Source organism: Podarcis melisellensis, assembly GCF_964234715.1.
Source record: "Podarcis melisellensis genome assembly, chromosome: 14".
In the NCBI taxonomy this organism is placed as follows: domain Eukaryota; kingdom Metazoa; phylum Chordata; class Lepidosauria; order Squamata; family Lacertidae; genus Podarcis; species Podarcis melisellensis.
This window is the reverse complement of record NC_138546.1, coordinates 48500086-48522618: the sequence shown is the minus strand read 5'-3', so window position 1 is coordinate 48522618 and position 22533 is coordinate 48500086. Positions and strand designations below refer to the sequence as shown.

The 22533-nt window shown below is 47.3% G+C and overlaps 1 protein-coding gene across 7 annotated transcripts in view; it reads left to right on the top strand.

The window, feature by feature from the left end:
• The window catches only part of TLN2 (talin 2), a 185369-nt gene that overhangs the window by 138944 nt on the left and 23892 nt on the right, over positions 1 to 22533 (top strand). For all 7 annotated transcript variants that reach the window (XM_081887549.1, XM_081887554.1, XM_081887553.1 and 4 more), the window contains exons 35-45: positions 119 to 280; positions 1696 to 1836; positions 2495 to 2676; positions 3777 to 3909; positions 5698 to 5799; positions 12605 to 12775; positions 15425 to 15571; positions 15967 to 16068; positions 16934 to 17053; positions 18585 to 18731; positions 19562 to 19728. In XM_081887549.1, coding sequence (XP_081743675.1) covers positions 119 to 280; positions 1696 to 1836; positions 2495 to 2676; positions 3777 to 3909; positions 5698 to 5799; positions 12605 to 12775; positions 15425 to 15571; positions 15967 to 16068; positions 16934 to 17053; positions 18585 to 18731; positions 19562 to 19728 — 1574 coding nt within the window. The remainder of the gene's footprint in view (positions 1 to 118; positions 281 to 1695; positions 1837 to 2494; positions 2677 to 3776; positions 3910 to 5697; positions 5800 to 12604; positions 12776 to 15424; positions 15572 to 15966; positions 16069 to 16933; positions 17054 to 18584; positions 18732 to 19561; positions 19729 to 22533) is intronic.

Below are 22533 nucleotides of genomic sequence, written 5' to 3'. Positions count from 1 at the left end.
CATGGCATACTCAGCTCTATCCACTCCCCACCCCTCCACTCTGCCTCATGGTAGGGCTGGCCCTGCCTGTGGTTCTATTTCTGCCCCCTCAGCCATGTGTGTGTGTTTTGTTTTCCAGGTCTTATCAGCAGCTACCATTGTGGCAAAGCACACTTCTGCGCTGTGTAATGCCTGCCGCATTGCTTCGTCTAAGACAGCCAACCCAGTTGCAAAGAGGCACTTTGTCCAGTCTGCAAAGGAAGTGGCAAACAGCACTGCCAACCTAGTTAAAACTATCAAGGTATGAGAGTCTCCTGCCACTGTACTGTTAAGACAGCCTCAGTCAAACAAAGGCTTAAATACTGTTCATCTCTGGGTCCTTAGAAAAAAAGTCATTTACGAGAAGTTGTTTCTCCTTCTATGGGAAAACAGAGTTTGCAACCTACACAGGAGCTGCCATTTTGAATCTCTTAGGGAGCCATTATCCGCCTCGTTCCTGGAATGCTTGAGAACAGCTGTACTTCTAGAATGCAATTAACCTAATGTATTTGTGATTAGGGAGTTACATTTTAATTCTGTTGTTTCGTCTGGAGGTTCCTCCTGTCTTCATTACAGGAGAAAGAAGACCTGGCTCTTGGGAAAGTGCGGGTTTCAAAAATGAGGAAGGAGAGAACTGTTCAAGAGTTTGGATTTCCCAACATTTATTTGAGAGAGTATATTATTATTATTATTATTATTATTATTATTATTATTTATTTTACCCATCCGTAACCCAAGGTACCAGGCAACATCATTAATAACACAATATTAAAAACTTAAAATTACAAAAACGTAAACTTAAAATTATAAAAATAAGGTGAATGCTGAAAATATACATCTCAAGTGTAATGTTATTAGAATATATATTTCTCAATCCCTTCTGCAATTTGTAGCAAATTGAAAATATGAAAATGAGTTATTTGTGTGGCTTTTAAAAAGTGAAGATATGTAAAGTTCCAGCCATACAGAAGTATGAGAGTCTCTTGCATCTCAACAGATCCCCGCTCACACTCATCTGTATGTTATTTGTATTTGTATTATTAAATTTATTACCCACCTCCATTCACCAGCAGGTTTTAGGGCTAGTGACAACAATTGAAAATCTAGTATTAAAAACTGTTAAAACATATTGTGTTCACAAGAATAGCGTGGGTGCTTAAAGCACACATCTCAGCTGTCAAAGGCCAGGGTAAAGAGATGTATTTTCGACATTTACCCAAAGCTGTTTCATGAAGGTGCAGGACTCGCCTCTGTGAGGAGCTGACATGATCTCTGCTTTGCCTGGGTGTCACGGAATTCAGGAGGCAGCCAAAAACCTGCAGGATATGTTCCTGGGGAAACATAGACAGAGAACTCATGAATGGTTCTGGTGCTGAGCTGGGAACCTGACAGGCCCTTGTAAGCATCATACAGAAATCTGGAGTCAAGCTGACTGAGTGGGAAGATCTGGGTTATCCTATTTTAACGTATTGTGAGATGGAGTTAGGTTGGGATCTGTCATCCAGTGAACTTCACAGATGAGTGGAAGATTCAAGCCCAGGCTTCCCACATCTAAATCTGGTGCTCTCTCTCTATGAACACCACAGCACTTAGTGGGTGGGGGATCCTGGCAGCATCTCTCAATATGTTTTGTGTATACAATAGCTTCTTGAACCCATTTTTATTTTTCTTCACTAGGCCTTGGATGGTGACTTCTCAGAAGATAACCGAAATAAGTGCCGGATTGCAACTGCTCCATTGATTGAAGCTGTGGAAAGCCTAACAGCCTTTGCATCAAACCCTGAGTTTGTCAGCATCCCGGCCCAGATCAGTACTGAGGTAAGAGAAGTGCTGTATTAAATTAACTTTCTAATGATGCAGAGCCTGTCTTTAACTGACTGCAAACCGATCTCCAGTTTTTTGGTCTTTGAGGACATTAGAAAGCATTTTGGAAGTTTGTTTACAACAATTAAGCTCACCTTTTCTATGCTTTAGAGAAGCAAGCTGCCTACATGATCTACGTCACAATTGCCATGTCGACTACATGGTAACCTCACATTGTTTTTATTTAACTCTCTCCCTCCCCTTTCCTGTGAAACTCTTGTAAGTAAAACTGTAGCCCGCTCCAGGGGTTCTTCCACGTGCAATTTGGATCAGGTGAGGATCAGCCTCAGCTAGTACAATTGTAGGATGCTGAGGCTGATGGGAGTCCAAAACCCCTGGACCCCTACATGGTCAAAGACTGGACAAAACAGGTCAACGAGCTATGATCTGATCCGAGGTTTGCAGGGATTACTCAAGCCATAGTCTCTTGGTTTGGAACCTTAAGAATTGAATTAAGTCGTGCTAGAAAAAGTAGGAAGAGAAGGAGCAGCAAATGAGTTCACATGCCATTTCTATTCCAGCAAACCATGGTGGTTTAGTCTGGGGTTATTACATCTGAACCCAACCTGGGAGTTGCTGTGGAACTAAAAGCCATCTGCTTCCCTCTTTGCAGGGTTCTCGGGCACAGGAACCAATCCTGACTTCTGCCCGGACTATGCTAGAGAGCTCGTCCTCTTTAATCAAAACTGCTCGCTCACTGGCAATCAACCCCAAAGACCCTCCCACGTGGTCCATTCTCGCTGGGCACTCACACACCGTGTCCGAGTCCATTAAGAGCCTCATCACGTCCATCAGGTGAGTCCTTTCGTTTTTATAGGCCCTTGCAGTGTGGGTACCTCTGCCCCTTTCTCCATATCACGCCCCCCCATTCTGCAGGAACACACGCCCTGCTCATGCTTATTATTTCAGCAAGCTGGAATATGTAAAAACAAGTATAGGGAACCTTTCTCAGCCCAAGTCCTGCTTTCCCTCTTGGACAACCTTCCAGAGGCAACCTATCAGCAGTGGGCAGCAGGTCCAGAGGCTGGAGCAGTGGAGGTGACATTTGCCTTTTATGCAGTAGGCTACATTCAAACCCTGCAAAAGTCAGGGGTTTCTGCACATGCACAGCCCTCTGTTCAGGCAAGCAAGAGGCAGTAACACAGTTCCAAGTACGCAGCACAGCCAGGCAAAAGCACTTGAGAGGTGCATGGATCAGGGATGGTGGGAAATGTGTCTGGGGTCAGAGAGAGAGTCCTGGAGCATTGCACTCAGCTCCCAAGCTTCCAGTTTTGCAATAACCACACACTGCCTTCAGGGGTCAAGACCTTCCCCCACCTCTAGAATACTCTCTCAGTCAGGCCCCTCTTTGAGGCATGTTTCTCTCCCCGCTCCCCTTTCAGGTCTTTTCCTGTGTGATAATGTACTATGTTAATGTAATATATATGTTTTATGTTGTGTTTGCTTTAATTGCTTCTTTGCATCATATGCTATGATTATTGTTTTCATGTACACTATTCAGTGCTCTGGGTGCTCATTAGTAGAAGAGTGAATGATTATCAGTCCCTTTATTTTCAAGTGTTTGGGGTGTGAGTGCCGTTCCCTGTTTAGGCAAAATAGCACCACCCATGTTCAGGAAAGAGGTATCAGCCGGCTTGGGAATATTCTAAAGTTTGAAGAAGTGCAAAAGAATCTGTGAGGGGGAGTTATTGGATGTGTATGGAGCATGCTCAGTAGCCACAGAATGCAGGCTGATGGGTGGGGCAAGGATGGGGGGGGGGAGAGATGGAAAACCAGGGGGAGGGGAGGGGCTGGAATCCTCTGTTCTTTAATATTTTGTTGCAGTTCCCACTTGTTAATTATGGTTATACCCCCCCTTTCACCCTTGACATAACAATCTGCCATACATTCTCCAGAGACAAAGCCCCGGGCCAGCGGGAGTGTGACTACTCCATAGATGGGATCAATAGATGCATCAGGGACATTGAGCAGGCCTCACTTGCAGCTGTCAGTCAGAACTTGGCCACGAGGGATGACATTTCTGTTGAGGTAAGCAGAGCTGTGCATTGCCAGTGAAGGAAAAGCTGAGCCTCCTTCTCAGCCGGGAGTGTGTCTGTGTGTGCGAGGGAGAGAGAAAGGGAGGGAGGGAGTGCTCTGAATCAAATCAATGTAGTTGGCAGTGCAGGATGAGGGGAAACAGGGAAAGCACCAATAAATCTTCTGCTATAAACCGACTAGAAGATTTTCCCATGATGCATTGCATTCCTCTTGCTAATTCTCTTCCAGGTGAGTGAACCTGGTCCAGCAACACAGGTGGTAAACTGACATAGGTTGTTCGCAAAATGACAGGTTGGAATTCTTCAGGGTGAGACTCTTAAGTTTAGTTTTTCTTTTAATGCCCAGGGGAGAAAAGAAGCACCTTCAGACAACCATAAGCAGCTCAGCTTCATTCCCTCTTTCATTTTTAAGCAGGAAACTAGAATCCTACTCGGAGGGGGAAAATAACAAGTTTTCACAAACTTATTTCTCTTGTTTTTACAGGTAGAGCTTAACATGAAGTTAAGATTTGTGTTAAAAAAATCTGGCCATCTGCATTGGCTGTAATTCAGAAGGTCCCAGGCTCAAACTTGGGATCTTCAGTTGAAAAAAGATCAGATTGCAGCAGGTCATGGGGGGAGGGGAAGTCATCTCTGGCTGACCCCTTGAAGTCTGGTAACCATCAGAGTGGATCGGAGGCTGGCCTTTGGCCCTCCAAATGTTGCAACTCCCGCCAACCCCAGAAAGTGTGGCCAATGCAACGTATACCGTATTTTTCGCTCTACAAGACACACTTTCCCCCTCCTAAAAAGTAAGGGGAAATGTGTGTACATCTTATGGAGCAAATGCAGCCTGCGCAGCTATAGCTGAAGCCAGAAGAGCAAGAGGGATCGGTGCACAGCGGGAGCTCTCCTCCCTCTTCACTCAAGAGGCTTTGCGTTGCTTTCATGTTTTCCTCCTCCTAAAAACTGGGTGTGTCTTATGGTCGGGTGTGTCTTATAAAGCGAAAAATGCGGTAGTTAAACTATGGAACTCCCTTCCTCAGGAGGCCAGCAACTGGGGTGGTTTTAAGGAGGACTGGAGAAATTCGTGGAAGGGAAGGCTATCAGTTGCCTGTGCTCTGCCTCCACAGATGGAGGCATGAATGCTTCTGGATACCAGTTGCTGGAAACCCCAGGAGGGGAGACTGACACTTGTGCTCAGGTCCTGCTTGCTGCTTTCCCCTGGGCATCTGGTTGGCCCCTGTGAAAACAGGATGATGAACTCAATGGGCCACTTTGGGCCTGATCCAACAGACTTCCTTAGGTTCAGCAGCTTCTAGAGGGCCAAAGGTTCCTCACCCCCAAGGAAGATAACGCTGGACCGGGTGGGCAAAGAACTTGTCCTGGCATTTGGGAGCCGATCGTAGGAGGGACAGAAATGGCAAAATGAACACGTTTTTCCTGTTTTTATTCAGCTTCACAAAATCAAAATCACGCCAATACATCAGATAATTGAAGTTTAGTAGGGAGCTCCAAGGGTCATCTAGTCCAACCCCCTGCAATGTAAGAATCACAGCTAAAGAATCCCTGACAGATGGCCGTCCAATCTTTGCTTAAAAACTACCAGGGAAGGATAGCCCACCACATCAATAAATATTTATAAATATATAAAACAATACAGTTCCTCCTCATCCCACAGAGAGAACAAATGTGCTTTTCAAAATAGTGCCTCTGTGTGTCTTTCATGTCACCAAGCACCTCTGCATTGTCATTACATTTCTGTCTGTGGTCCGACATGGCCATTCTGTTTGTTTCTCAGGCCTTGCAGGAGCAGCTGACGTCGGTCGTCCAGGAAATTGGGCATCTGATTGATCCCATTGCTACAGCCGCTCGAGGCGAAGCCGCTCAGCTGGGCCACAAGGTAGGAAGCCACAAAATGGCCACTCTGGGGGAAAGGGATGTTGTTGGTCTGAGGCAAATTCGTGAAAAGAACGCTGACTTGAGGAGGCAGCCATGTGGGATCCACTGAGGAGGATTTGGGGAGGCAACTTTGGGATCCACTGAGGGCAGCAGAGGGTCTGTGAGGCACAATTAACCAGGCAGCCATTTTGAAGTTCTGACTGCAGAAAACTACTTTGTTTAGCCCATGTGTTTTAGAGCAATTAATTCTATTCACTATTTGGTCATTCGCTTCTGTATTTTTATTATTTTATGATCCTGTGCCAAAGCCAAAGGAGGAAAAAAAATGTAATTATATGAAAATGATACACAGGTGGTATCTAACTCTGAGTAGACTAGTGTTTCCCAGTTATCAGTGTTTATACTACATTTTTTTAGATTTGCCTTGAGAGCGTCTTTAAATCTCTTTTGTTGTCCATCGGTATTTCGCTTTCCATCCTTAAGTTGGGAATAGAGTAGTTGCTTTGGAAGACAATCATTAGGCATCTGCACAACATGACCAGTCCAATGAAGTTGATGTTGAAGAAGCATTGTGTGATGGGATAATGAGCTGCTTGTGTGTAAAAGCTTGATCCCTCTGGTGTTTGGCTGGTCAGCCAAACCGAGGCACTAACGGAGCCTCCCAAGGCGTGACTCCGTTAGTCGCTGGTAGAATCTGACAGTGGGCGTCTACGAAATTTACGCCAACATAAAAGTTGTTTCACGGACATGCGCCTTCGTGACTCTCTACGTGACAGCTTCCGGCGAAGGGTGGGAGTTGCCAACGGGGGTCTTGTTACCTCTGCACTATTCTCACTAGAAGTATCCCAGAGCCCTCCCTCCTCCGACTCCCCTTTTGCCGGAGCTTCTGCTCTCCCCCTGCTGGTTCCCTCCTCCGCTGCAGAATCTCTCCGAGTCTGCTGGAGCCTCTGCACCAACTCTCTTTCCGATGGCAGTTCCCTGACATCCACCTCCCCCTCAGGGCCCCCTTCACCCCCCGCGTCCTCTCCCACTGGCGGTGAGGGCGGAAAGCCCCTAAAGGAACTCTCCTCGTCGTCCGAGGATTCAAACACTTCTAACCATGGCGTACCGTCTCTCTCCCCGTCTTCCTCTTCTTCGTCGGAGTCGGCTTCCTCACCCACCCCTGACTCTGGGAACCCTCCAAACTCTCCTTCCTCATCAGTGGTCCCAAAGCGTTCCCTTCTAAATCGTGCCACGGGTTGCGGTTTTTTTGGGAAACGCCGATGAAATGTTTCTATTAAAACCTCGTCATTGACTACCTCAGCGGGTACCCAAGTGTTTTCCGACTCTACTTCCCCCTCCCATTCTACCAGATATTCCACCTGATCCCCCTTCCACCTGGAATCAATGATTCCTGCCACGTTCATGTCGCGTTCTCTCTCTTCTATCACGGGCGTTCGGGAGACCTCTCTCTCACGCTCCCCCCCCCCCATTCACGTCCCTCTCGGTACGGCGACAGTAATGACCTGTGAAATACTGGGTGCAATTTCATGTGACTGGGCAGTCTGAGTTTGAATGCTACTGGGTTCACCTGCTGTATGACCTCAAAGGGTCCCAATCTTTTGGGTTTCAGTTTCTTACAACCCCCCTTGAAAGGTAGTCCCTGGGTGGATAGCCACACCCGGTCTCCCACCCTTATAGTTTCACCTTCCCTCCTATTTTTGTCTGCTTGCTTTTTATATTCTTCCTTGGCTCTCTCTAAGTTAAGTTGTAGCTGACGGTGGATGGCTTCCATCTCTTCAACAAAATGTTCCGCCGCCGGCACACTCCACCTCTCCCCTCCTTCTCCTGGAAATGCCCTGGGATGACACCCATAATTTGCCAGAAAGGGACTCAGCCCTGTGGACACGTTCTCAGCGTTGTTGTAGGCAAATTCTGCCAGAGGTAACTTATCTACCCAATCATTTTCTCGGTCCTTTACATAACACCTCAGGTATTGTTGTAAAATCCCGTTTGCCCTTTCCGCTTGCCCATTTGTTTCCGGGTGCCGGGCAGTGGAGAAATTGATTTCCACGTGCAGTAAGCTCATAAGTTTCCTCCAGAACCTGGAAGTAAACTGTTTCCCTCTGTCGCTGACCACCCTCAAGGGGGCGCCATGCAACCGGAAAATATGCTCTACGAACAACTTGGCGGTTTCCTCCGCTGTGACCGCATGTGAACAGGCTATAAAATGACACATCTTAGTTAATAGATCTACCACTACCATGACCGCCGTTTTGCCCTTGGATTTTGGCAGGTCCGTCATAAAATCTATGGAGACTGCCTCCCATGGCCTTTCTGGTGTGGGTAAGGGTTGTAAGAGCCCCGCTGGCGCCACCCTCTCCCCTTTCGCTCGCTGGCACCTGTCGCAACCCCTGACATATTCCCGTACATCCTCCCTCACCTTGGGCCACCAAAACTCCCTGGTAACCAACCACATGGTTTTGTGCTGTCCAAAATGCCCCACTGTGGGGCTATCATGCAACTGCTTGAGTACTCTGCCCCTCAGTTCCCCATCGGGTATGTACAGTGCCCCTTTGTAATACAACGCCCCACTCTTTTCTTCAAACCCCCCTGTGTTCTCCGCTGTCCTCCTGAGTTCTCTGAGTTTCTCTTGGGCGTATTCGTCGTTCTCCGTACCCTCTAACAGTTCTTTCTGCCCCACCAAAGCCGCCCCACACACCCAGCGGTCTTCAGGGATTACGTGCCTTGCTTCCGGCGCGCCCTCCCCCTCTAAGTACTCAGGCTTTCTGGAAAGAGCGTCCGCCCTTACGTTCTCGGACCCTGCCACGTAACGAATCTCAAAATTGAATTTGGAGAACTCCTGGGCCCATCTCACTTGTCTCTGGTTCAGCACTCGGGCTGTTCTCCAGTACTCCAGATTTTTGTGGTCAGTCCGGACTTGAACCTTGTGCTGCGCCCCAATCAGCAAGTGCCGCCATCTCCGGAATGCTTCATGAATGGCGAGCAGTTCTCGGTCGTATACTGTGTAGTTCCTCTCGGATTTGTTCAACTTCCGCGAGAAGAATGCACACGGTCTCCATTCAGACGCATCTTTCCCCGGCTGGAGAAGCACGGCCCCTACCGCTCGGTCTGACGCGTCCGTCTCCACTCGCATTGGTTGCCGTAGATCCACGTGCAAAAGTTGCTCCTCCGACGCAAACGCTGCCTTTAAGCGTTCGAATGCCCCTTGCGCTTCTTCCGTCCAAGCAAATTTTTTCTTGCTGCTAAGACAATCCGTGATGGGCGCTGTTAAATGGGCAAAGTTCTTGATGAACTTCCTATAGAAGTTTCCGAAGCCCAGGAACCTTTGCACGTCCTTCTTGGTCTTTGGTGTTTTCCATTCCAGTACCGCTTGAACCTTGCTGGGATCCATAGCCAACCCCTTGTCAGACAACCGGTACCCCAGGAATTCCACCTCCCTGCTATGAAACTGGCATTTCTCCAGTTTCACCCACAGCCGATTTTCTCGCAGTTTGCTCAGTACTTCTCTAACATCTCGCACATGCTGCTCCTCATTTTCTGAGTACACCAGGACGTCATCTAAGAACGCCACGCAGTTCTTGTAAAGCAATGGCCCCAGGACGTGATTCATGAATGATTGAAAGCAGGCGGAGCCCGCTTGTAATCCAAAAGGCATAACTAGGTACTCAAACGCCCCCAAGGGGGTGAACATAGTGGTTTTCCACTCATCCCCCTTCCTCACACGTATCAAGTTATATGCCCCCCTAAGGTCCAGCTTGGTAAAAATCTTCCCTTTTCTCACCCGTGTCAGAATGTCATCAATTCTGGGCATAGGGAAAGTCACTGGTTCTGACACAGCATTTAGGGCCCTGAAATCACACACAAGCCTGGGTTTGCCCGTGTTTTTTTTGTCCACAAAGAACACTGGGCTGCCCCCCACCGCTCGTGACTCTCTGATGAAACCTCGCTTGAGGTTCTTGTCAATGAACTCCCTTAACTCCTGCATCTCACGGTCTGACATGGCATACAGCTTGCCCACTGGCAATTGTGCTCCTGGGAGTAAGGTGATTTGACAGTCAAAGGGTCTGTGCGGGGGCAGTTTATCTGCTTCGTTTTCACTGAAGACGTCAATCAAATCAGCGTATTGTGGTGGCACCTTCCCCTTGTCAGTCACTTCCATCCCTGCTAGAGTGGCTCTGGCCCCTGCCTGACCCTCTCCCTCCTTGCAGTGTTCTAGGCAATGTGCTGAACCAAAGGAAACCACCCTCTGATGCCAGCCTACTAGCGGATCGTGTAGTGCCAGCCAGCTCATTCCCAGAATGATGGGAGCTCCTCCCAAGGTGGCTACATTAAACGCTATCAGTTCTGTGTGTCTTGCCACCCTCATAATCATTGGTACAGTCTGTTGGCTCACTTCTCCCCCCAACAGTTCCCTCCCATCAATCGTGGTTACTTGCAAAGGCTTACTTAATGGGAGAGTTTGTATCTGGTGTTCAGCAGCAAACTCCTTACTCATGAAATTACAGGAGCTGCCTGAATCCAATAGCGCTTTTATCTTTAGTGGGTGTCCGTTTGACAGTTCCAGCAACACCTCTATCACAAGCGCTGGTCTTGGAGGTTCCGGCGTGGGCACATTCACTACTCCCTGGCCTGGCTGCTGTGCCCTGATGTTGGCAACCAGGCGTTGGCTTTTACTTGCTCCTCTGTTTCTCCTTCCTCCTTTCCCCCAACAGTTCCCGCCATGCCCTGCCATTCCTTCCTTTGCGGACAAACTCTGGCAAAGTGCCCTGGCTGTTGGCAGAGATAACATCTCTTGGCACTCTTTCCCTCCTTCTTCCGCCCTTCACTGGTGTTTGAAACTGCGCGCGCGCGCGCTGTTCCCAGTTCCATCGGCTCTGCGGGCGGGAAAGACTGCTCCGGAATCTCTGGAATGCGGAAGTCCTTCCAACGTTCCCCCTTTCCTTCCCGCTTTTCCAAAGCTCTTGCTTCTAGGCGCGCTCCTATGGACAGTGCAGATTTAGTCAGCTGGTCCATAGACTCCGCCCTGGGCGCCCGGGAAAGTTCATCTTTCACGGTCGGAGAGAGCCCTTCTTCAAATAACATTTGAATAGGTTCACTTGCTAGATCCCACCCAAGTCTATGAATAAGCATAGTGAACTCAGTCCAGTACTCACGTACAGATCGGCTCCCCTGTTTGCACCCCATCAACTACCTCCGCACCACCCCCTGCTCAATCTCGCTGGAAAACATCAAGTCCATGGCGCGAAAAAACTTCCTCGTGTCCTTTAAGATATCATTATTGGCTGCCATCAGGGGTCGAACCCAGTCCCTCGCCCCTCCCTCTAGATGGCTAATTACGTACGCCACTCTAGAGTTCTCATTGGTGAAGTCATCAAACAGTAGATTGAGAGCATATTGCATCTCCGTTCTAAAGGCTTGATAGTTCCTGGGATCCCCCCCAAATCTCTGCACCAATCCAGGCACCTTTCTGGCAAGTGGGGCGGTTTTCCCCTTATCCGCATCTTGAGCCCTCCTCTCCTCAAGCCTCGCCGTTTGCAGCGCGAGCTGGACCTCCATCGCCCTGTACCTTTCCTCCAGGCTTGGACCTGCGCCCGCTCCAGCTCCTGCGGTTCCGGCTGGTTCGCTCATGATGCCCTCTGCTTGCACAAGCAGCTTACAAAGACTGTCAGATTGCTGTGATGGGATAATGAGCTGCTTGTGCGTAAAAGCTTGATCCCTCTGGTGTTTGGCTGGTCAGCCAAACCGAGGCACTAACGGAGCCTCCCAAGGCGTGACTCCGTTAGTCGCTGGTAGAATCTGACAGTGGGCGTCTACGAAATTTACGCCAACATAAAAGTTGTTTCACGGACATGCGCCTTCGTGACTCTCTACGTGACAGCTTCCGGCGAAGGGTGGGAGTTGCCAACTGGGGTCTTGTTACCTCTGCACTATTCTCACTAGAAGTATCCCAGAGCCCTCCCTCCTCCGACTCCCCTTCTGCCGGAGCTTCTGCTCTCCCCCTGCTGGTTCCCTCCTCCGCTGCAGAATCTCTCCGAGTCTGCTGGAGCCTCTGCACCAACTCTCTTTCCGATGGCAGTTCCCTGACACATTGCTTTGACACTGGTGATCTTTGCTTCTTCCAATACACTGACATTAGTTCGCCTATCTTCTCAAGTGATGTGTAAAAATTTCCGGAGACACCGTTGATGGAATATTTCAAGGAGTTGGAGATGGTGTTTATAAGTGATCCATGTTTCATAAGTGTACAGTACGGTTGGTAGTACAATAGCTTTGTAAACAAGCATTTTGGTTTCCCTGCGAATGCCCCGGTCCTCAAACACTGCCCTTCAATCGGGAGAAAGCCGCACTCACAGAGCTCAGGGGATGCTGGATTTTGGCATCAATCTCGGCCCTAGTGGAAAGATAACAGCCCAGGTAGGAAAAGTGATTGGCACTTTCCAATGTTACACCATTAAGTTGGATTTTTGGCACTGCGGAGGGGTTGTTTTGTGCAGCTTGTTGGTGCTCTTGAAGTACATAATGTCTGAGGCCTTCTGGGAAAACAAAATGGCAGCTGCCCAAATCATAAACATCAGCACTCTAACCACCCTGAGGACACGGCTCATTGGGCAGCACAGAAATGCTTAAATAAGCAAATGAAATATATGAATGTAGAAAAACAAGATGTATTACATTTAAATAGATGACAAATGGTAAACAGATGCATGGTGGGTTTTTTAAAATGAATGCATGATGAAACAAATGAGGTCTTTGCGCAGCCACATTGAATGAATTCCGTTGCCTTCTTTCCTTTCCTCCCTTAGGTGACGCAGGTAGCCAGCTACTTTGAACCGCTGGTTCTTGCTGCTGTCGGTGTGGTATCCAAGTTGATGAACCACCAGCAACAAATGACCTTATTGGACCAGACCAAGACTCTGGCGGAATCTGCCCTCCAGATGCTCTACGCAGCCAAAGAAGGGGGAGGAAACCCCAAGGTAGGCCACCCTCAAGATGACTAATTGAATGCTGATATTTAGAGGTGACGTCCTAAGAGAGGGTCCTGCATGTTCCCTATCGCACTGTTCATCAGGATGGCCAGTGATCAGGCATATGATAGAATCCCTGCTACCTCCAGTAGGTCTGTGAAAGAGTTAGAGAGTCATTATAGCCATTGCTGAGCTAGATGGACTCTGTATAAGGCAACTCCATGTCTAATTATGTTTGAAGGAAAGCACATTGACTGTAGACTAATTTGGCACCAGTAAATTGTGTGGTGGTGGTGATCTGATTTGATGGATCACAGCAACTGATGGCCATACAAGTTTCCCAATTCCAATTGAGTAAGTAAACAATCAGCTTTGCAGCAAAATTTTAACCTGGGTCTCTCCAGTCCAAAGAGTCATCATTTTTTCAGATTTGGATGTTGGATTTTAAGGGTTTTAAGCTTGCATACCTTTGTTTTAAAAAAGAGAAACTTGTGAGTACAAGCAGAGAAGAGTTCTGCCTGAACTAGACAATATGGATAAGACTCTTGCACCACATTTCAAGCCATTAGACTGTTCCTGTTTGTCTGAGGCCATGTCATGGGATCAGTGGCAAAGCCGCCACATTCCAGCATCAGAGGAAGATTCAGAAGGAACCACCAGACAGCTGAGGATGCCCTCCTTTCATTTCCGCAAAGCACTCAATAATTATTGCCTAGGAGGGCTTCCAGTTTCCTGGGCTGTTAAGCTGTGGCATGTTCAGCATAACAGTTAATCCTGCCCTCTGAATTCCTACACAAATGTCTATGAGAGTAAAAATAGACTGGTTTCAGCTTTTCCAGACAATTAATTTTGAACTCCTTGCCCCATAAGCATCTTCCTGTTCAGCTCCCCTCAAAAGCTCTGCCATCTCTCCCTGCTGATGCTGGAAAAGGAGAGCCAAGGTTGGAACCACAGTGTGTTTAAAATGGCAACAATGGCATTGTCCCAATGGCAACATAGGAAGCCACGTTTATGAAGCATTTGTCCATCTACCACAGTATTGTCCCCTCTAATAGTCAACAGCTTCCCAGAGTGTCTGGCAGAGAAGAGTCTATTCCTTCACATCTTAGTTGGAGACTTTGCCAGGAACTGAATCTGGGACCTTCTGCAGTCACGAGAACATTGCAAAGGCTCTGCTACTGCGCTATGGCCCTTCTGGTTGATTTTAATTGGTGGGAAGATTTTAATTACACAAAAATATTGTCCTGTTAATCACACTGATTAAGCCACTGAAGCTTGCAGGCCCATTGGCATTGTGGTTTAGTGTGCTGTTGTTTTTCTTAAAGGATAAGTTCTGTAGTTTGCATCTAAGCATGGTCTCTTGAGAAGGTAGAATGGACTGTGCTGTTCCAGACCATGATAATGTCAGGGAGGAGGGGATCCCATTTTTGAAAGCTAGCCTATATAACAAACTCTCGGTAATGGAAAGCTAGCATGTCAGGGAGACAGGTTCCAGGCTAGCCCTTGTTCTTACTGAGCTAGTTTTCTGTTTTCAGGGGAGCAGTCAGGGATTTCAGCACTTTTACCACCTCATTCTTCTGCCTGTGTGGACCAGCCATTCATCTTTCCCTCAGATATTTTTACTTTGTCAGAAGATGCTTTCAGAGAAGGAGAGGTGATTTGCATGTCTGGGGGTCTAAAAAATACAGTCCTTGTGAGCAATCAAGCATGAATGGTGATGGATGATGAGAGACTCAGGAGATATTCTTTAATGGCCCTTAGACAAACGTGTGTAATTAAAAAATCCTGCCTTCAGTAATCACCCCGTCTGACAGTCGTCTCCCGCAATGAGATCATGAAGCAAACACTGTAATTGCCTTAAGAAAAAACTAAATGTGTCAGTAGGAAGTCTAGTCTTAAAGTCTCAAATCAGGGGAGTGGAGACTGGAAGGGGAATGGAACCTTTTAAAAAAGAATTGCTTTTTTACTTTTAAAACTAGGCTCCTTTCTCTTTAACACACCAAGGCTCACATCCCTTGAGTCATTCAGCACCAGCCCTACTATTGAGCAGGCCTCCTCAGGAGGCAAATGTTGAGGGGCACAGAGGCCACATTCACACCATACAGTTAAAGCATGATGATACCACTTTAAACAGCCATAGCTTACCCACAAAGAATTCAGGAAGATGAAGCTTGTTGAGGCTGCTGAGAGTTGTTCGCTGACCCCCTATTCCCCCTCACAGAACTACAGTTCCCAGAGTGGTTTAAGTGTCAGTCCCTCTTCGCAGGAAACTTTGGAAGTTGTATCTCTGTGAGGGGAATAGCAGCCTCCTCCTAACAACTCTTGGCAGCTTAACAGACTGCATCTCCCATAATTCTTTAAAGGAAGCCATGACTGATTAAAGTGGTATTGTACTTCAAATGTATGCTGTGAAGGTGGACAGAGCAGACAAAGCTGTGGGTGTCTACTCCTATTTTCTGTGTTCCCACATGGAAAACCTTTTTTCAGGTAGGAAAGTGACATCGATATATATAGAAGATTTTTTTTTTTTAAGTCTCCATGCCGGCCATCACACAAAAGTTGTGTTTTTCAACAGAAGGGACACTGGGATGTGTTTCAGTTGTGTCAAAGAAAGAGGGAGATGCAATGTTTCCTGTTTTCTCCATCATCTTATTTCAGGCTTCACACACTCACGATGCCATCACGGAAGCTGCCCAGCTGATGAAGGAAGCAGTGGATGATATCATGGTTACCTTGAATGAAGCTGCCAGCGAAGTAGGGATGGTGGGCAACATGGTGGACTCCATAGCTGAAGCCATGAGCAAGGTCTGTAAGAGTCACCTGGGATCCCTTCTCATTGCTATTTCCAAAGGCCCATGGAATATGTGATTATCCCAAAGCACCCAGGAAGACTCCAATTGAGGTTGCAGCTATCAAAAACTTGTTGTTGATTATATCAATAATTGCCTTCCTTGGTAGCCGTATAACAGATTGAGGTGTCTGTGATTCAAGGACTTGGGGGGGGGGGGGGAGAGGGGAGACACATGCAGACTCCCACCCCTCAGTCCCTGGCACTAATGATACCATTCCTATTTTGCGTAATTTAGGTCAGTCATTGTGGGTTTTCTGGTTACAGTAGACCCTTTCCACTTAAGGGAACAGGGTCTAGATTTCCTGCCATTTTGCTCACCTTTCTTCTTCCTCTTCAACTTCCTTTGCAGCTGGACGAGGGCACACCACCAGAACCCAATGGAACTTACGTTGACTATCAGACCACCGTAGTCAAATACTCCAAAGCCATTGCAGTGACAGCCCAAGAAATGGTAAGATCCACAGTGATCCATGCGACGGTCACCTCCAGGCTTGACTACTGTAATTCACTCTACGCGGGGCTGCCCTTGAAGCTGTCCCAGAAACTCCAGCGGGTGCAGAATGCTGCAGTGAGGCTCCTCACAGGGTCCCTGCCATGGGAGCATATTCACCCAGTGCTTTTCCAGCTGCACTGGCTCCCGGTGGAGTACAGGGTCAGATTTAAGGTGCTGCTTTTGACCTTTAAAGCCCTTCATGGCCTAGGACCCTCGTACCTACGGGACCACCTCTCCTGGTATGCCCCACGGAGAGCCTCAAGGTCCATAAATAGCAACACCCTAGTGGTCCCGGGCCCTAAGGAAGTTAGATTGGCTTCAACCAGAGCCAGGGCCTTTTCAACTCTGGCTCCGGTCTGGTGGAACACTCTGCCTCATGAGACCAGGGCCCTGCAGGATCTGATTTCTTTCTGCAGGGCCTGTAAGACAGAGTTGTTCTGCCTGGCCTTTGGCTTGGAGCCAATTTGATTCCCTCCCTCTTTTTCTTTTTTCTTTTCCTTCTCCTCCTGCGATGAGGCTACATTTTAATATTTTAATGTTTCATTATTTTAATGTTGTATTTTAATTTTGTTTTTAAGTTGTAATCCTTCAACTTGTTTTTATTATTGCTTGTAAGCTGCTCTGAGCCTGGCCTTGGCTGGGGAGGGCGGAGTATAAATAAAAATTATTATTACTGATTGCAGCAAAATGCTTTGAGGTGCACCTTAAGTGATGGCCAGCGGAAGCCTTTGGGAACCAAAGGATAATCCAGTGCAGTATCCTGTTTCTTACAATGTAGCGCAAGTGAGGCATGTTCACCTCTTCTTTCTTCACATTCCTTCAGATGACGAAGGCGGTTACTAATCCAGAGGAGCTGGGAGGACTCGCCTCGCAAATGACCACAGACTACGGTCACTTGGCGTTCCAGGGACGGATGGCAGCCGCTACAGCAGAACCGGAGGAGGTCTTGAGCCCTTGGTCTTGTTTGGGGTTAATAAGCATGCAGTGATGGGACCAACTTTGCGGGGAGGGCCCAGGCAACATCAGAGTTCTCCTTCCGCCCCCCCCCCTTTCTGTTCTTAAATTGCTGCCCCAAAGAAACTAGTGGGCCTCCCATATTGGAACCTTGCTGCTTGTGCAGAAAAATCCTCTGCCTCTTGATTATCTCTGTTGTCATCACAGGGGTACTGATTTGGTGTACTTGATTTGTGCAAAGTTGGGGTTTTGCCTGCTGTCTTGAGCAAGCCAATAAAAAGGCAGAATATAAATTTAAGCAACGCTTGAATTTATTTATTATCTGTTCATTTGTTGTTGTTGTTTGTCACATGTACATGCCTCCTTTTTCTCCAAGGAGCTCAAGCTGGCATGCATGGTTCTCTTCTTTTAATCCCCACAACAACCTTGTGGGGTAGGTTAGGCTGAGAGGCTGTGGCTTGACCAAGGCAACCCAGGGACATTTATGGCTAAGCAGGGATTTGAACTCTAGTCCCCCAGGTCCCAATCAGACACTCTAACCCAGGATTCCTCAACCTCGGCCCTCCAGTTGTTTTGGACTACAATTCCCATCATCCCTGACCACTGGTCCTGCTAGCTAGGGACCATGGGAGTTGCAGGCCAAAAACATCTGGAGGGCCAAGGTTGAGGAAGCCTGCTCTAACCACTGCACCGCACTGGCTTTCCTGGTAGGAAAAGTAGACTGGCCTGTAAGCAAACCAGATTGTGCTAATTTTAATCAAAGTGCAGTACCCCATGTCCTGCTAACAAGCAGTAGCTAGCGGGAGTCCGTGGAAAGGGTGTGGGGGCCCTCTAAACCTGCCCTCCATCCTGTAATTCAAGTACTAGGTATAAGTAGCAGTAATAGCAATTCTGCAAGCAGGAACCTTCAGAGTCTCTCAGACTTGTGGAAAGATGCACTTTCTGGTGCACTTGCAGTTAACCAATTGAAGGTAAGAGACCCATGAAGACCAGCAGCTTTGATTTTGACTGCTATCAATTCATCATGGCATCCCTATACCTTCTTTTAGCCATTCCTCACCTGGCAGGATATTATTATTATTATTATTATTATTATTATTATTATTATTATTATTAACTTCAGTGTAGAACTGTGCAACTGCTAAAGAGATGGGGCCACTTCTGCTAGGTACTGAACGCCTGGAAAAACAATTGAGTGTTCAGCTGTCTCCTAAAGCAATTAAAAGTGGGAGACAGTTGGATCTGCACTTGGAGGGAGTTCTATAAAAAGGGTGCTGCCACTGAGAAGGCCCTGTTAGACTGAGAAGGCCCTGTCCCTCAAATAATATTCATTAGGTTTGTCATAAGGGCATCTTATAAACCTGTCCAGGAACGGTTCCATAATAGGGAAATGCATCAAAGTGGTGTGCCAAGGTTTGCCTAACATTGCTGCCTTTACCTCCTTTACAAATAACTTGCAACACTTTCTTTTCCTTTTCCTCCACTCTGTTCCTCTCCACACCAACCACTTGGCTATCCAGATAGGCTTCCAGATCAGAACGCGGGTTCAGGAACTTGGCCACAGCTGCATCTTCCTGGTCCAGAAGGCTGGTGCTCTACAGATATGTCCCACAGATAGCTACACCAAGAGGGAGCTGATAGAGTGCGCTCGGGCAGTCAGCGAGAAGGTGGGTGCCCTCAACTTGAGTGGTGTGAGCTTAGATACCTCCTGGTCCCCAGTGCGTCCCTGAGAATAATGTCCTCTTCTAAGTCAGGGTTGTAGCAATCCTTGATCAGAAGCAGGGTTCAGGGCAGCTTGCCCACACCAAAGCACCCCAGTAATCTCACTTTGCCTCCGCTGCTGCCGCCATCACCTGCTAAGTCAGGTATCAAGACCCCCTTTTTATAGTGGGTGCTTGGAAGCATCCTCAAATACTTGGAAGGTGTCCATAAAGGTAAAGGTAAAGGGACCCCTGGCCATGGCCGACTCTGGGGTTGCAGCGCTCATCTCGCTTTATTGACCAAGGGAGCCGGTGTACAGCTTCCGGGTCATGTGGCCAGCATGACTAAGCCACTTCTGGCGAACCAGAGCAGCGCATGGAAACACTGTTTTCCTTCCTGCCGGAGCGGTACCTATTTATCTACTTGCACTTTGAGGTGCTTTCGAACTGCTAGGTTGGCAGGAGCAGGGACCAAGCAACGGGAGCTCACCCCATTGCGGGGATTCGAACTGCCAACTTTCTGATCGGCAAGTCCTAGGCTCTGTGGTTTAACCACAGCTCCACCCGCGTCCATAGAGACTTCTAAAAGGGAACTTCCTCAATATTAAGGGCAGGTTGAAATCTCTTACTATCATGACATCCTGCTGGGTTACACCATACTGTTGCTTATTTATTGTTATTATGGGTTGTGTCCAGCTATGTCCTAGTGAAAGTGAAGTGAATGTACCTAAGTTAATTGTGTTCATTAATTTCACTGGATCTGCTCTGAGTAGGATTTTGCTTGTTCCTCTTGACAGGTCTCCTTAGTTCTGTCAGCCCTGCAGGCAGGCAACAAAGGCACCCAGGCGTGCATCACAGCTGCCAGCGCCGTCTCAGGCATCATCGCTGACCTGGACACCACCATCATGTTCGCCACGGCCGGAACGCTGAATGCTGAGAACAACGAATCATTTGCAGACCACAGGTCAGTGTGGCCGCAAGATTTCAGACCAGGGGCATGTCCAAAGGGGGCCGGGCTGTCAGAGGCAAAACTGAACCATAGGCTGCAGGAACCCTGGAAGAGTTTTCAGGGAGAATGTAAGGTGCTCTGACATGAAATTAAAAATTGAGTTCAAAAGGGAGCCCATCTAGACTGAAAAGATGCAGTCAGTGAATGGTAGAAGAACTCAAAGCTTCCTGGTCAGAGTGAGGCCTCTCCACTCTTAACCTCAGCTCAGTCACCCTCCCCATGCATTAGCTCTCAGTTCAGCTGCCCCACTCCCACCCCCACAGCAAATCTGTACTCTTCCCCATTGTACCGCAACCTGCCACAAATGCATATATGGAAGTGCAAACGAACCTTGTTCTGAGTAGACCAATATGTTACCATGGATTTTTGTACATACCAGGGTGGCCAGCCTTTGACTCTTGAGAAGTTGGATTCCCAGTTCCCATCTGCACCAGCCAGCATGGTCAGTAGCTCAAGGATGGCTCTGTGTGCATTGTTTAGGCCTATCCCATTTATCAAATAAGTTGTACAGGTTTTTATTCAGAAGCCTTCCAAACCTGTCTAACCTAAAACTAAAGTGGAACAGATGAAACATCTGCATTTGCCAGGAGAAATGAAGTCTCTCCCAGAGCTCTTATAAACCACTGTCTGTTTCAAGCTCCAAACAGCAGTTCCTTGATGAAAAAGTGCCTCTGGTTTTCAAATTGCTTTCCATTACTTTTACTCCAAAAATAATAATAAATCCATAGTGATTCTGAAAGACACAAAAACGTACTGTGTCTGGGATGAAAAAGTCTCTTTGGGAAGGAGCCCAATAAACAAATGGCTTGAAAAACCTATTAGGAAAGGCAGTTCTAAAATATTCTCTCTATTTATTTCCCTTCAATGCATAATTCCACTTTAATGAAAGCTTTCTACAGAAAGCCCTGAAGGACATTTGGGGTATTCTGAAACTTCCTCAGCTTTTTGGATCATTCTGAAATTGTACTTTTCAATGCAAAAAGACTCAATAAAGCTTTGTTGCTGTTTTTGGAAAACATGTTCCAAGCCATTGGTTTCAGAATAATAAACTGATTCTGTTCCAGGCACAAAACAAGATCAGGCTAGCAGCAGCATTGTTTTTTGGATAGGATAAATATGGGTAGAGAAAACTGACGCTAGAGGTATATTTAACCAGTAAACCGAGGAATCTCCTTTTGCCTAAATTAGGGTCCCCCCCCCATACACATATTTTATGAGTTTTTATACTGCTTGAACAGCTGGTGCCTTGGCTGTAAAGAGAACTTGAATTACCACCTGATCCGTGAAATGAGCCTAGTATTTTGTTGCTCTCATGTGGGGGTGTATGGTCCACAGTGCAGAATACAGTCATACCTCGTGTTGCGTTAGGCTCATGTTGCGTCTTTTCAGCTTGCGAACGCGGCAAACCCAGAAGTGTATACTTCTGGGTTTTGCTGTGCGTGTGTGCGCAGAAGCAGTGCTCTAGTTGCAGACTTTTCGGGGTGCGAATGGCACCCCGGAACGTATCAAGTCCGTAACTAGAGGTATCACTGTATACAGTAATAGCACTAGCCCTTGTTGTCATGCTGAAATCGCTTAAAATAGTTTGGTTAGTTTCTTCTCATTTTCATCCTACAGAGCATTATAATTCCAGAGAACTGTTTTTAGAATTATTCTCTTGGCAGTTCTGTATCTATTTGGGGGAGAACAGTATTTACATGTCCCTGGCGTCACTACATTTTGTTCCTTGGCTCCCTATATGTAAAGTTGCTCACAGAATTTGCACAACTCAATAAACCAGTAAAGCAGTGGTGTTTAGAGCTCATATCATAACAGGGACAGTGTCTTCTTGTTCACAGAACTTAGATGTGTCCTGCTAGTTAGAGCATCTGGTCCATTGGCTAGGACCCCATTTTGCCCTGCACAGCATCTTCCAGGAATGTTTGGTGATGGGTTTTCTACTTTGGCCATGCTCAGGCACCCATGGAACCTCAGCAAATGGCCAGCCCCTTCTCTTGGAATCGGTGAGGAGTGGTCATGGTCTCACTGCTGTCAAAATGCTTCCTGCCCACCTCTGCAACTTCAAAGTTCTGGTGAAATCTCTCCCACTCTTCTTATTCACCAGACGGTGGCAGCACACTCACAGCAATGAGCTCAGAAATGGCGGGGCCTGGTGGTTTTTAATGTTGTGTTACCAGTTCGGCCCATTTCCATATCAGAAAGCAGGCCAGAATACCCTTGTTTGAAAGTTACAGCATTTCACTCAAGAACCAGTTTATTGTTATGTGAACCATGAGTTTGTCAGAGACATAAGACTTAGCTTCCTGAGAATCTCAGCACCTTGCTTATTTTAAGAGCATGCTATTAGTCCTTGCAGTTGCAAATATGTGTTTTGAAGTTTGTGAGCAAAATCTTGGGGGCTGCTATGCATCCTTCCACTGGGTGTAATGGACATAGTGGCATATGAAAAAGTTTTTGTTATTGGCAGCCTACAAATGAAGTTAATATGCTAAGGACACAGCAGAGTCTAGTGGTTGCCTGTAGGAGGGCAACCAAAATGGTCAAAGGCCTAGAAACGATGCCTTCTGAGGAACGGCTAAGGGAGCTGGGCATGTTTAGCCTGGAGAAGAGGAGGTTAAGGGGTGATATGATAGCCATGTTCAAATATATAAAAGGATGTCGCATAGAGGAGGGAGAAAGGTTGTTTTCTGCTGCTCCAGAGAAGTGGACACAGAGCAGTGGTTCCAAACTACAAGAAAGAAGATTCCACCTAAACATTAG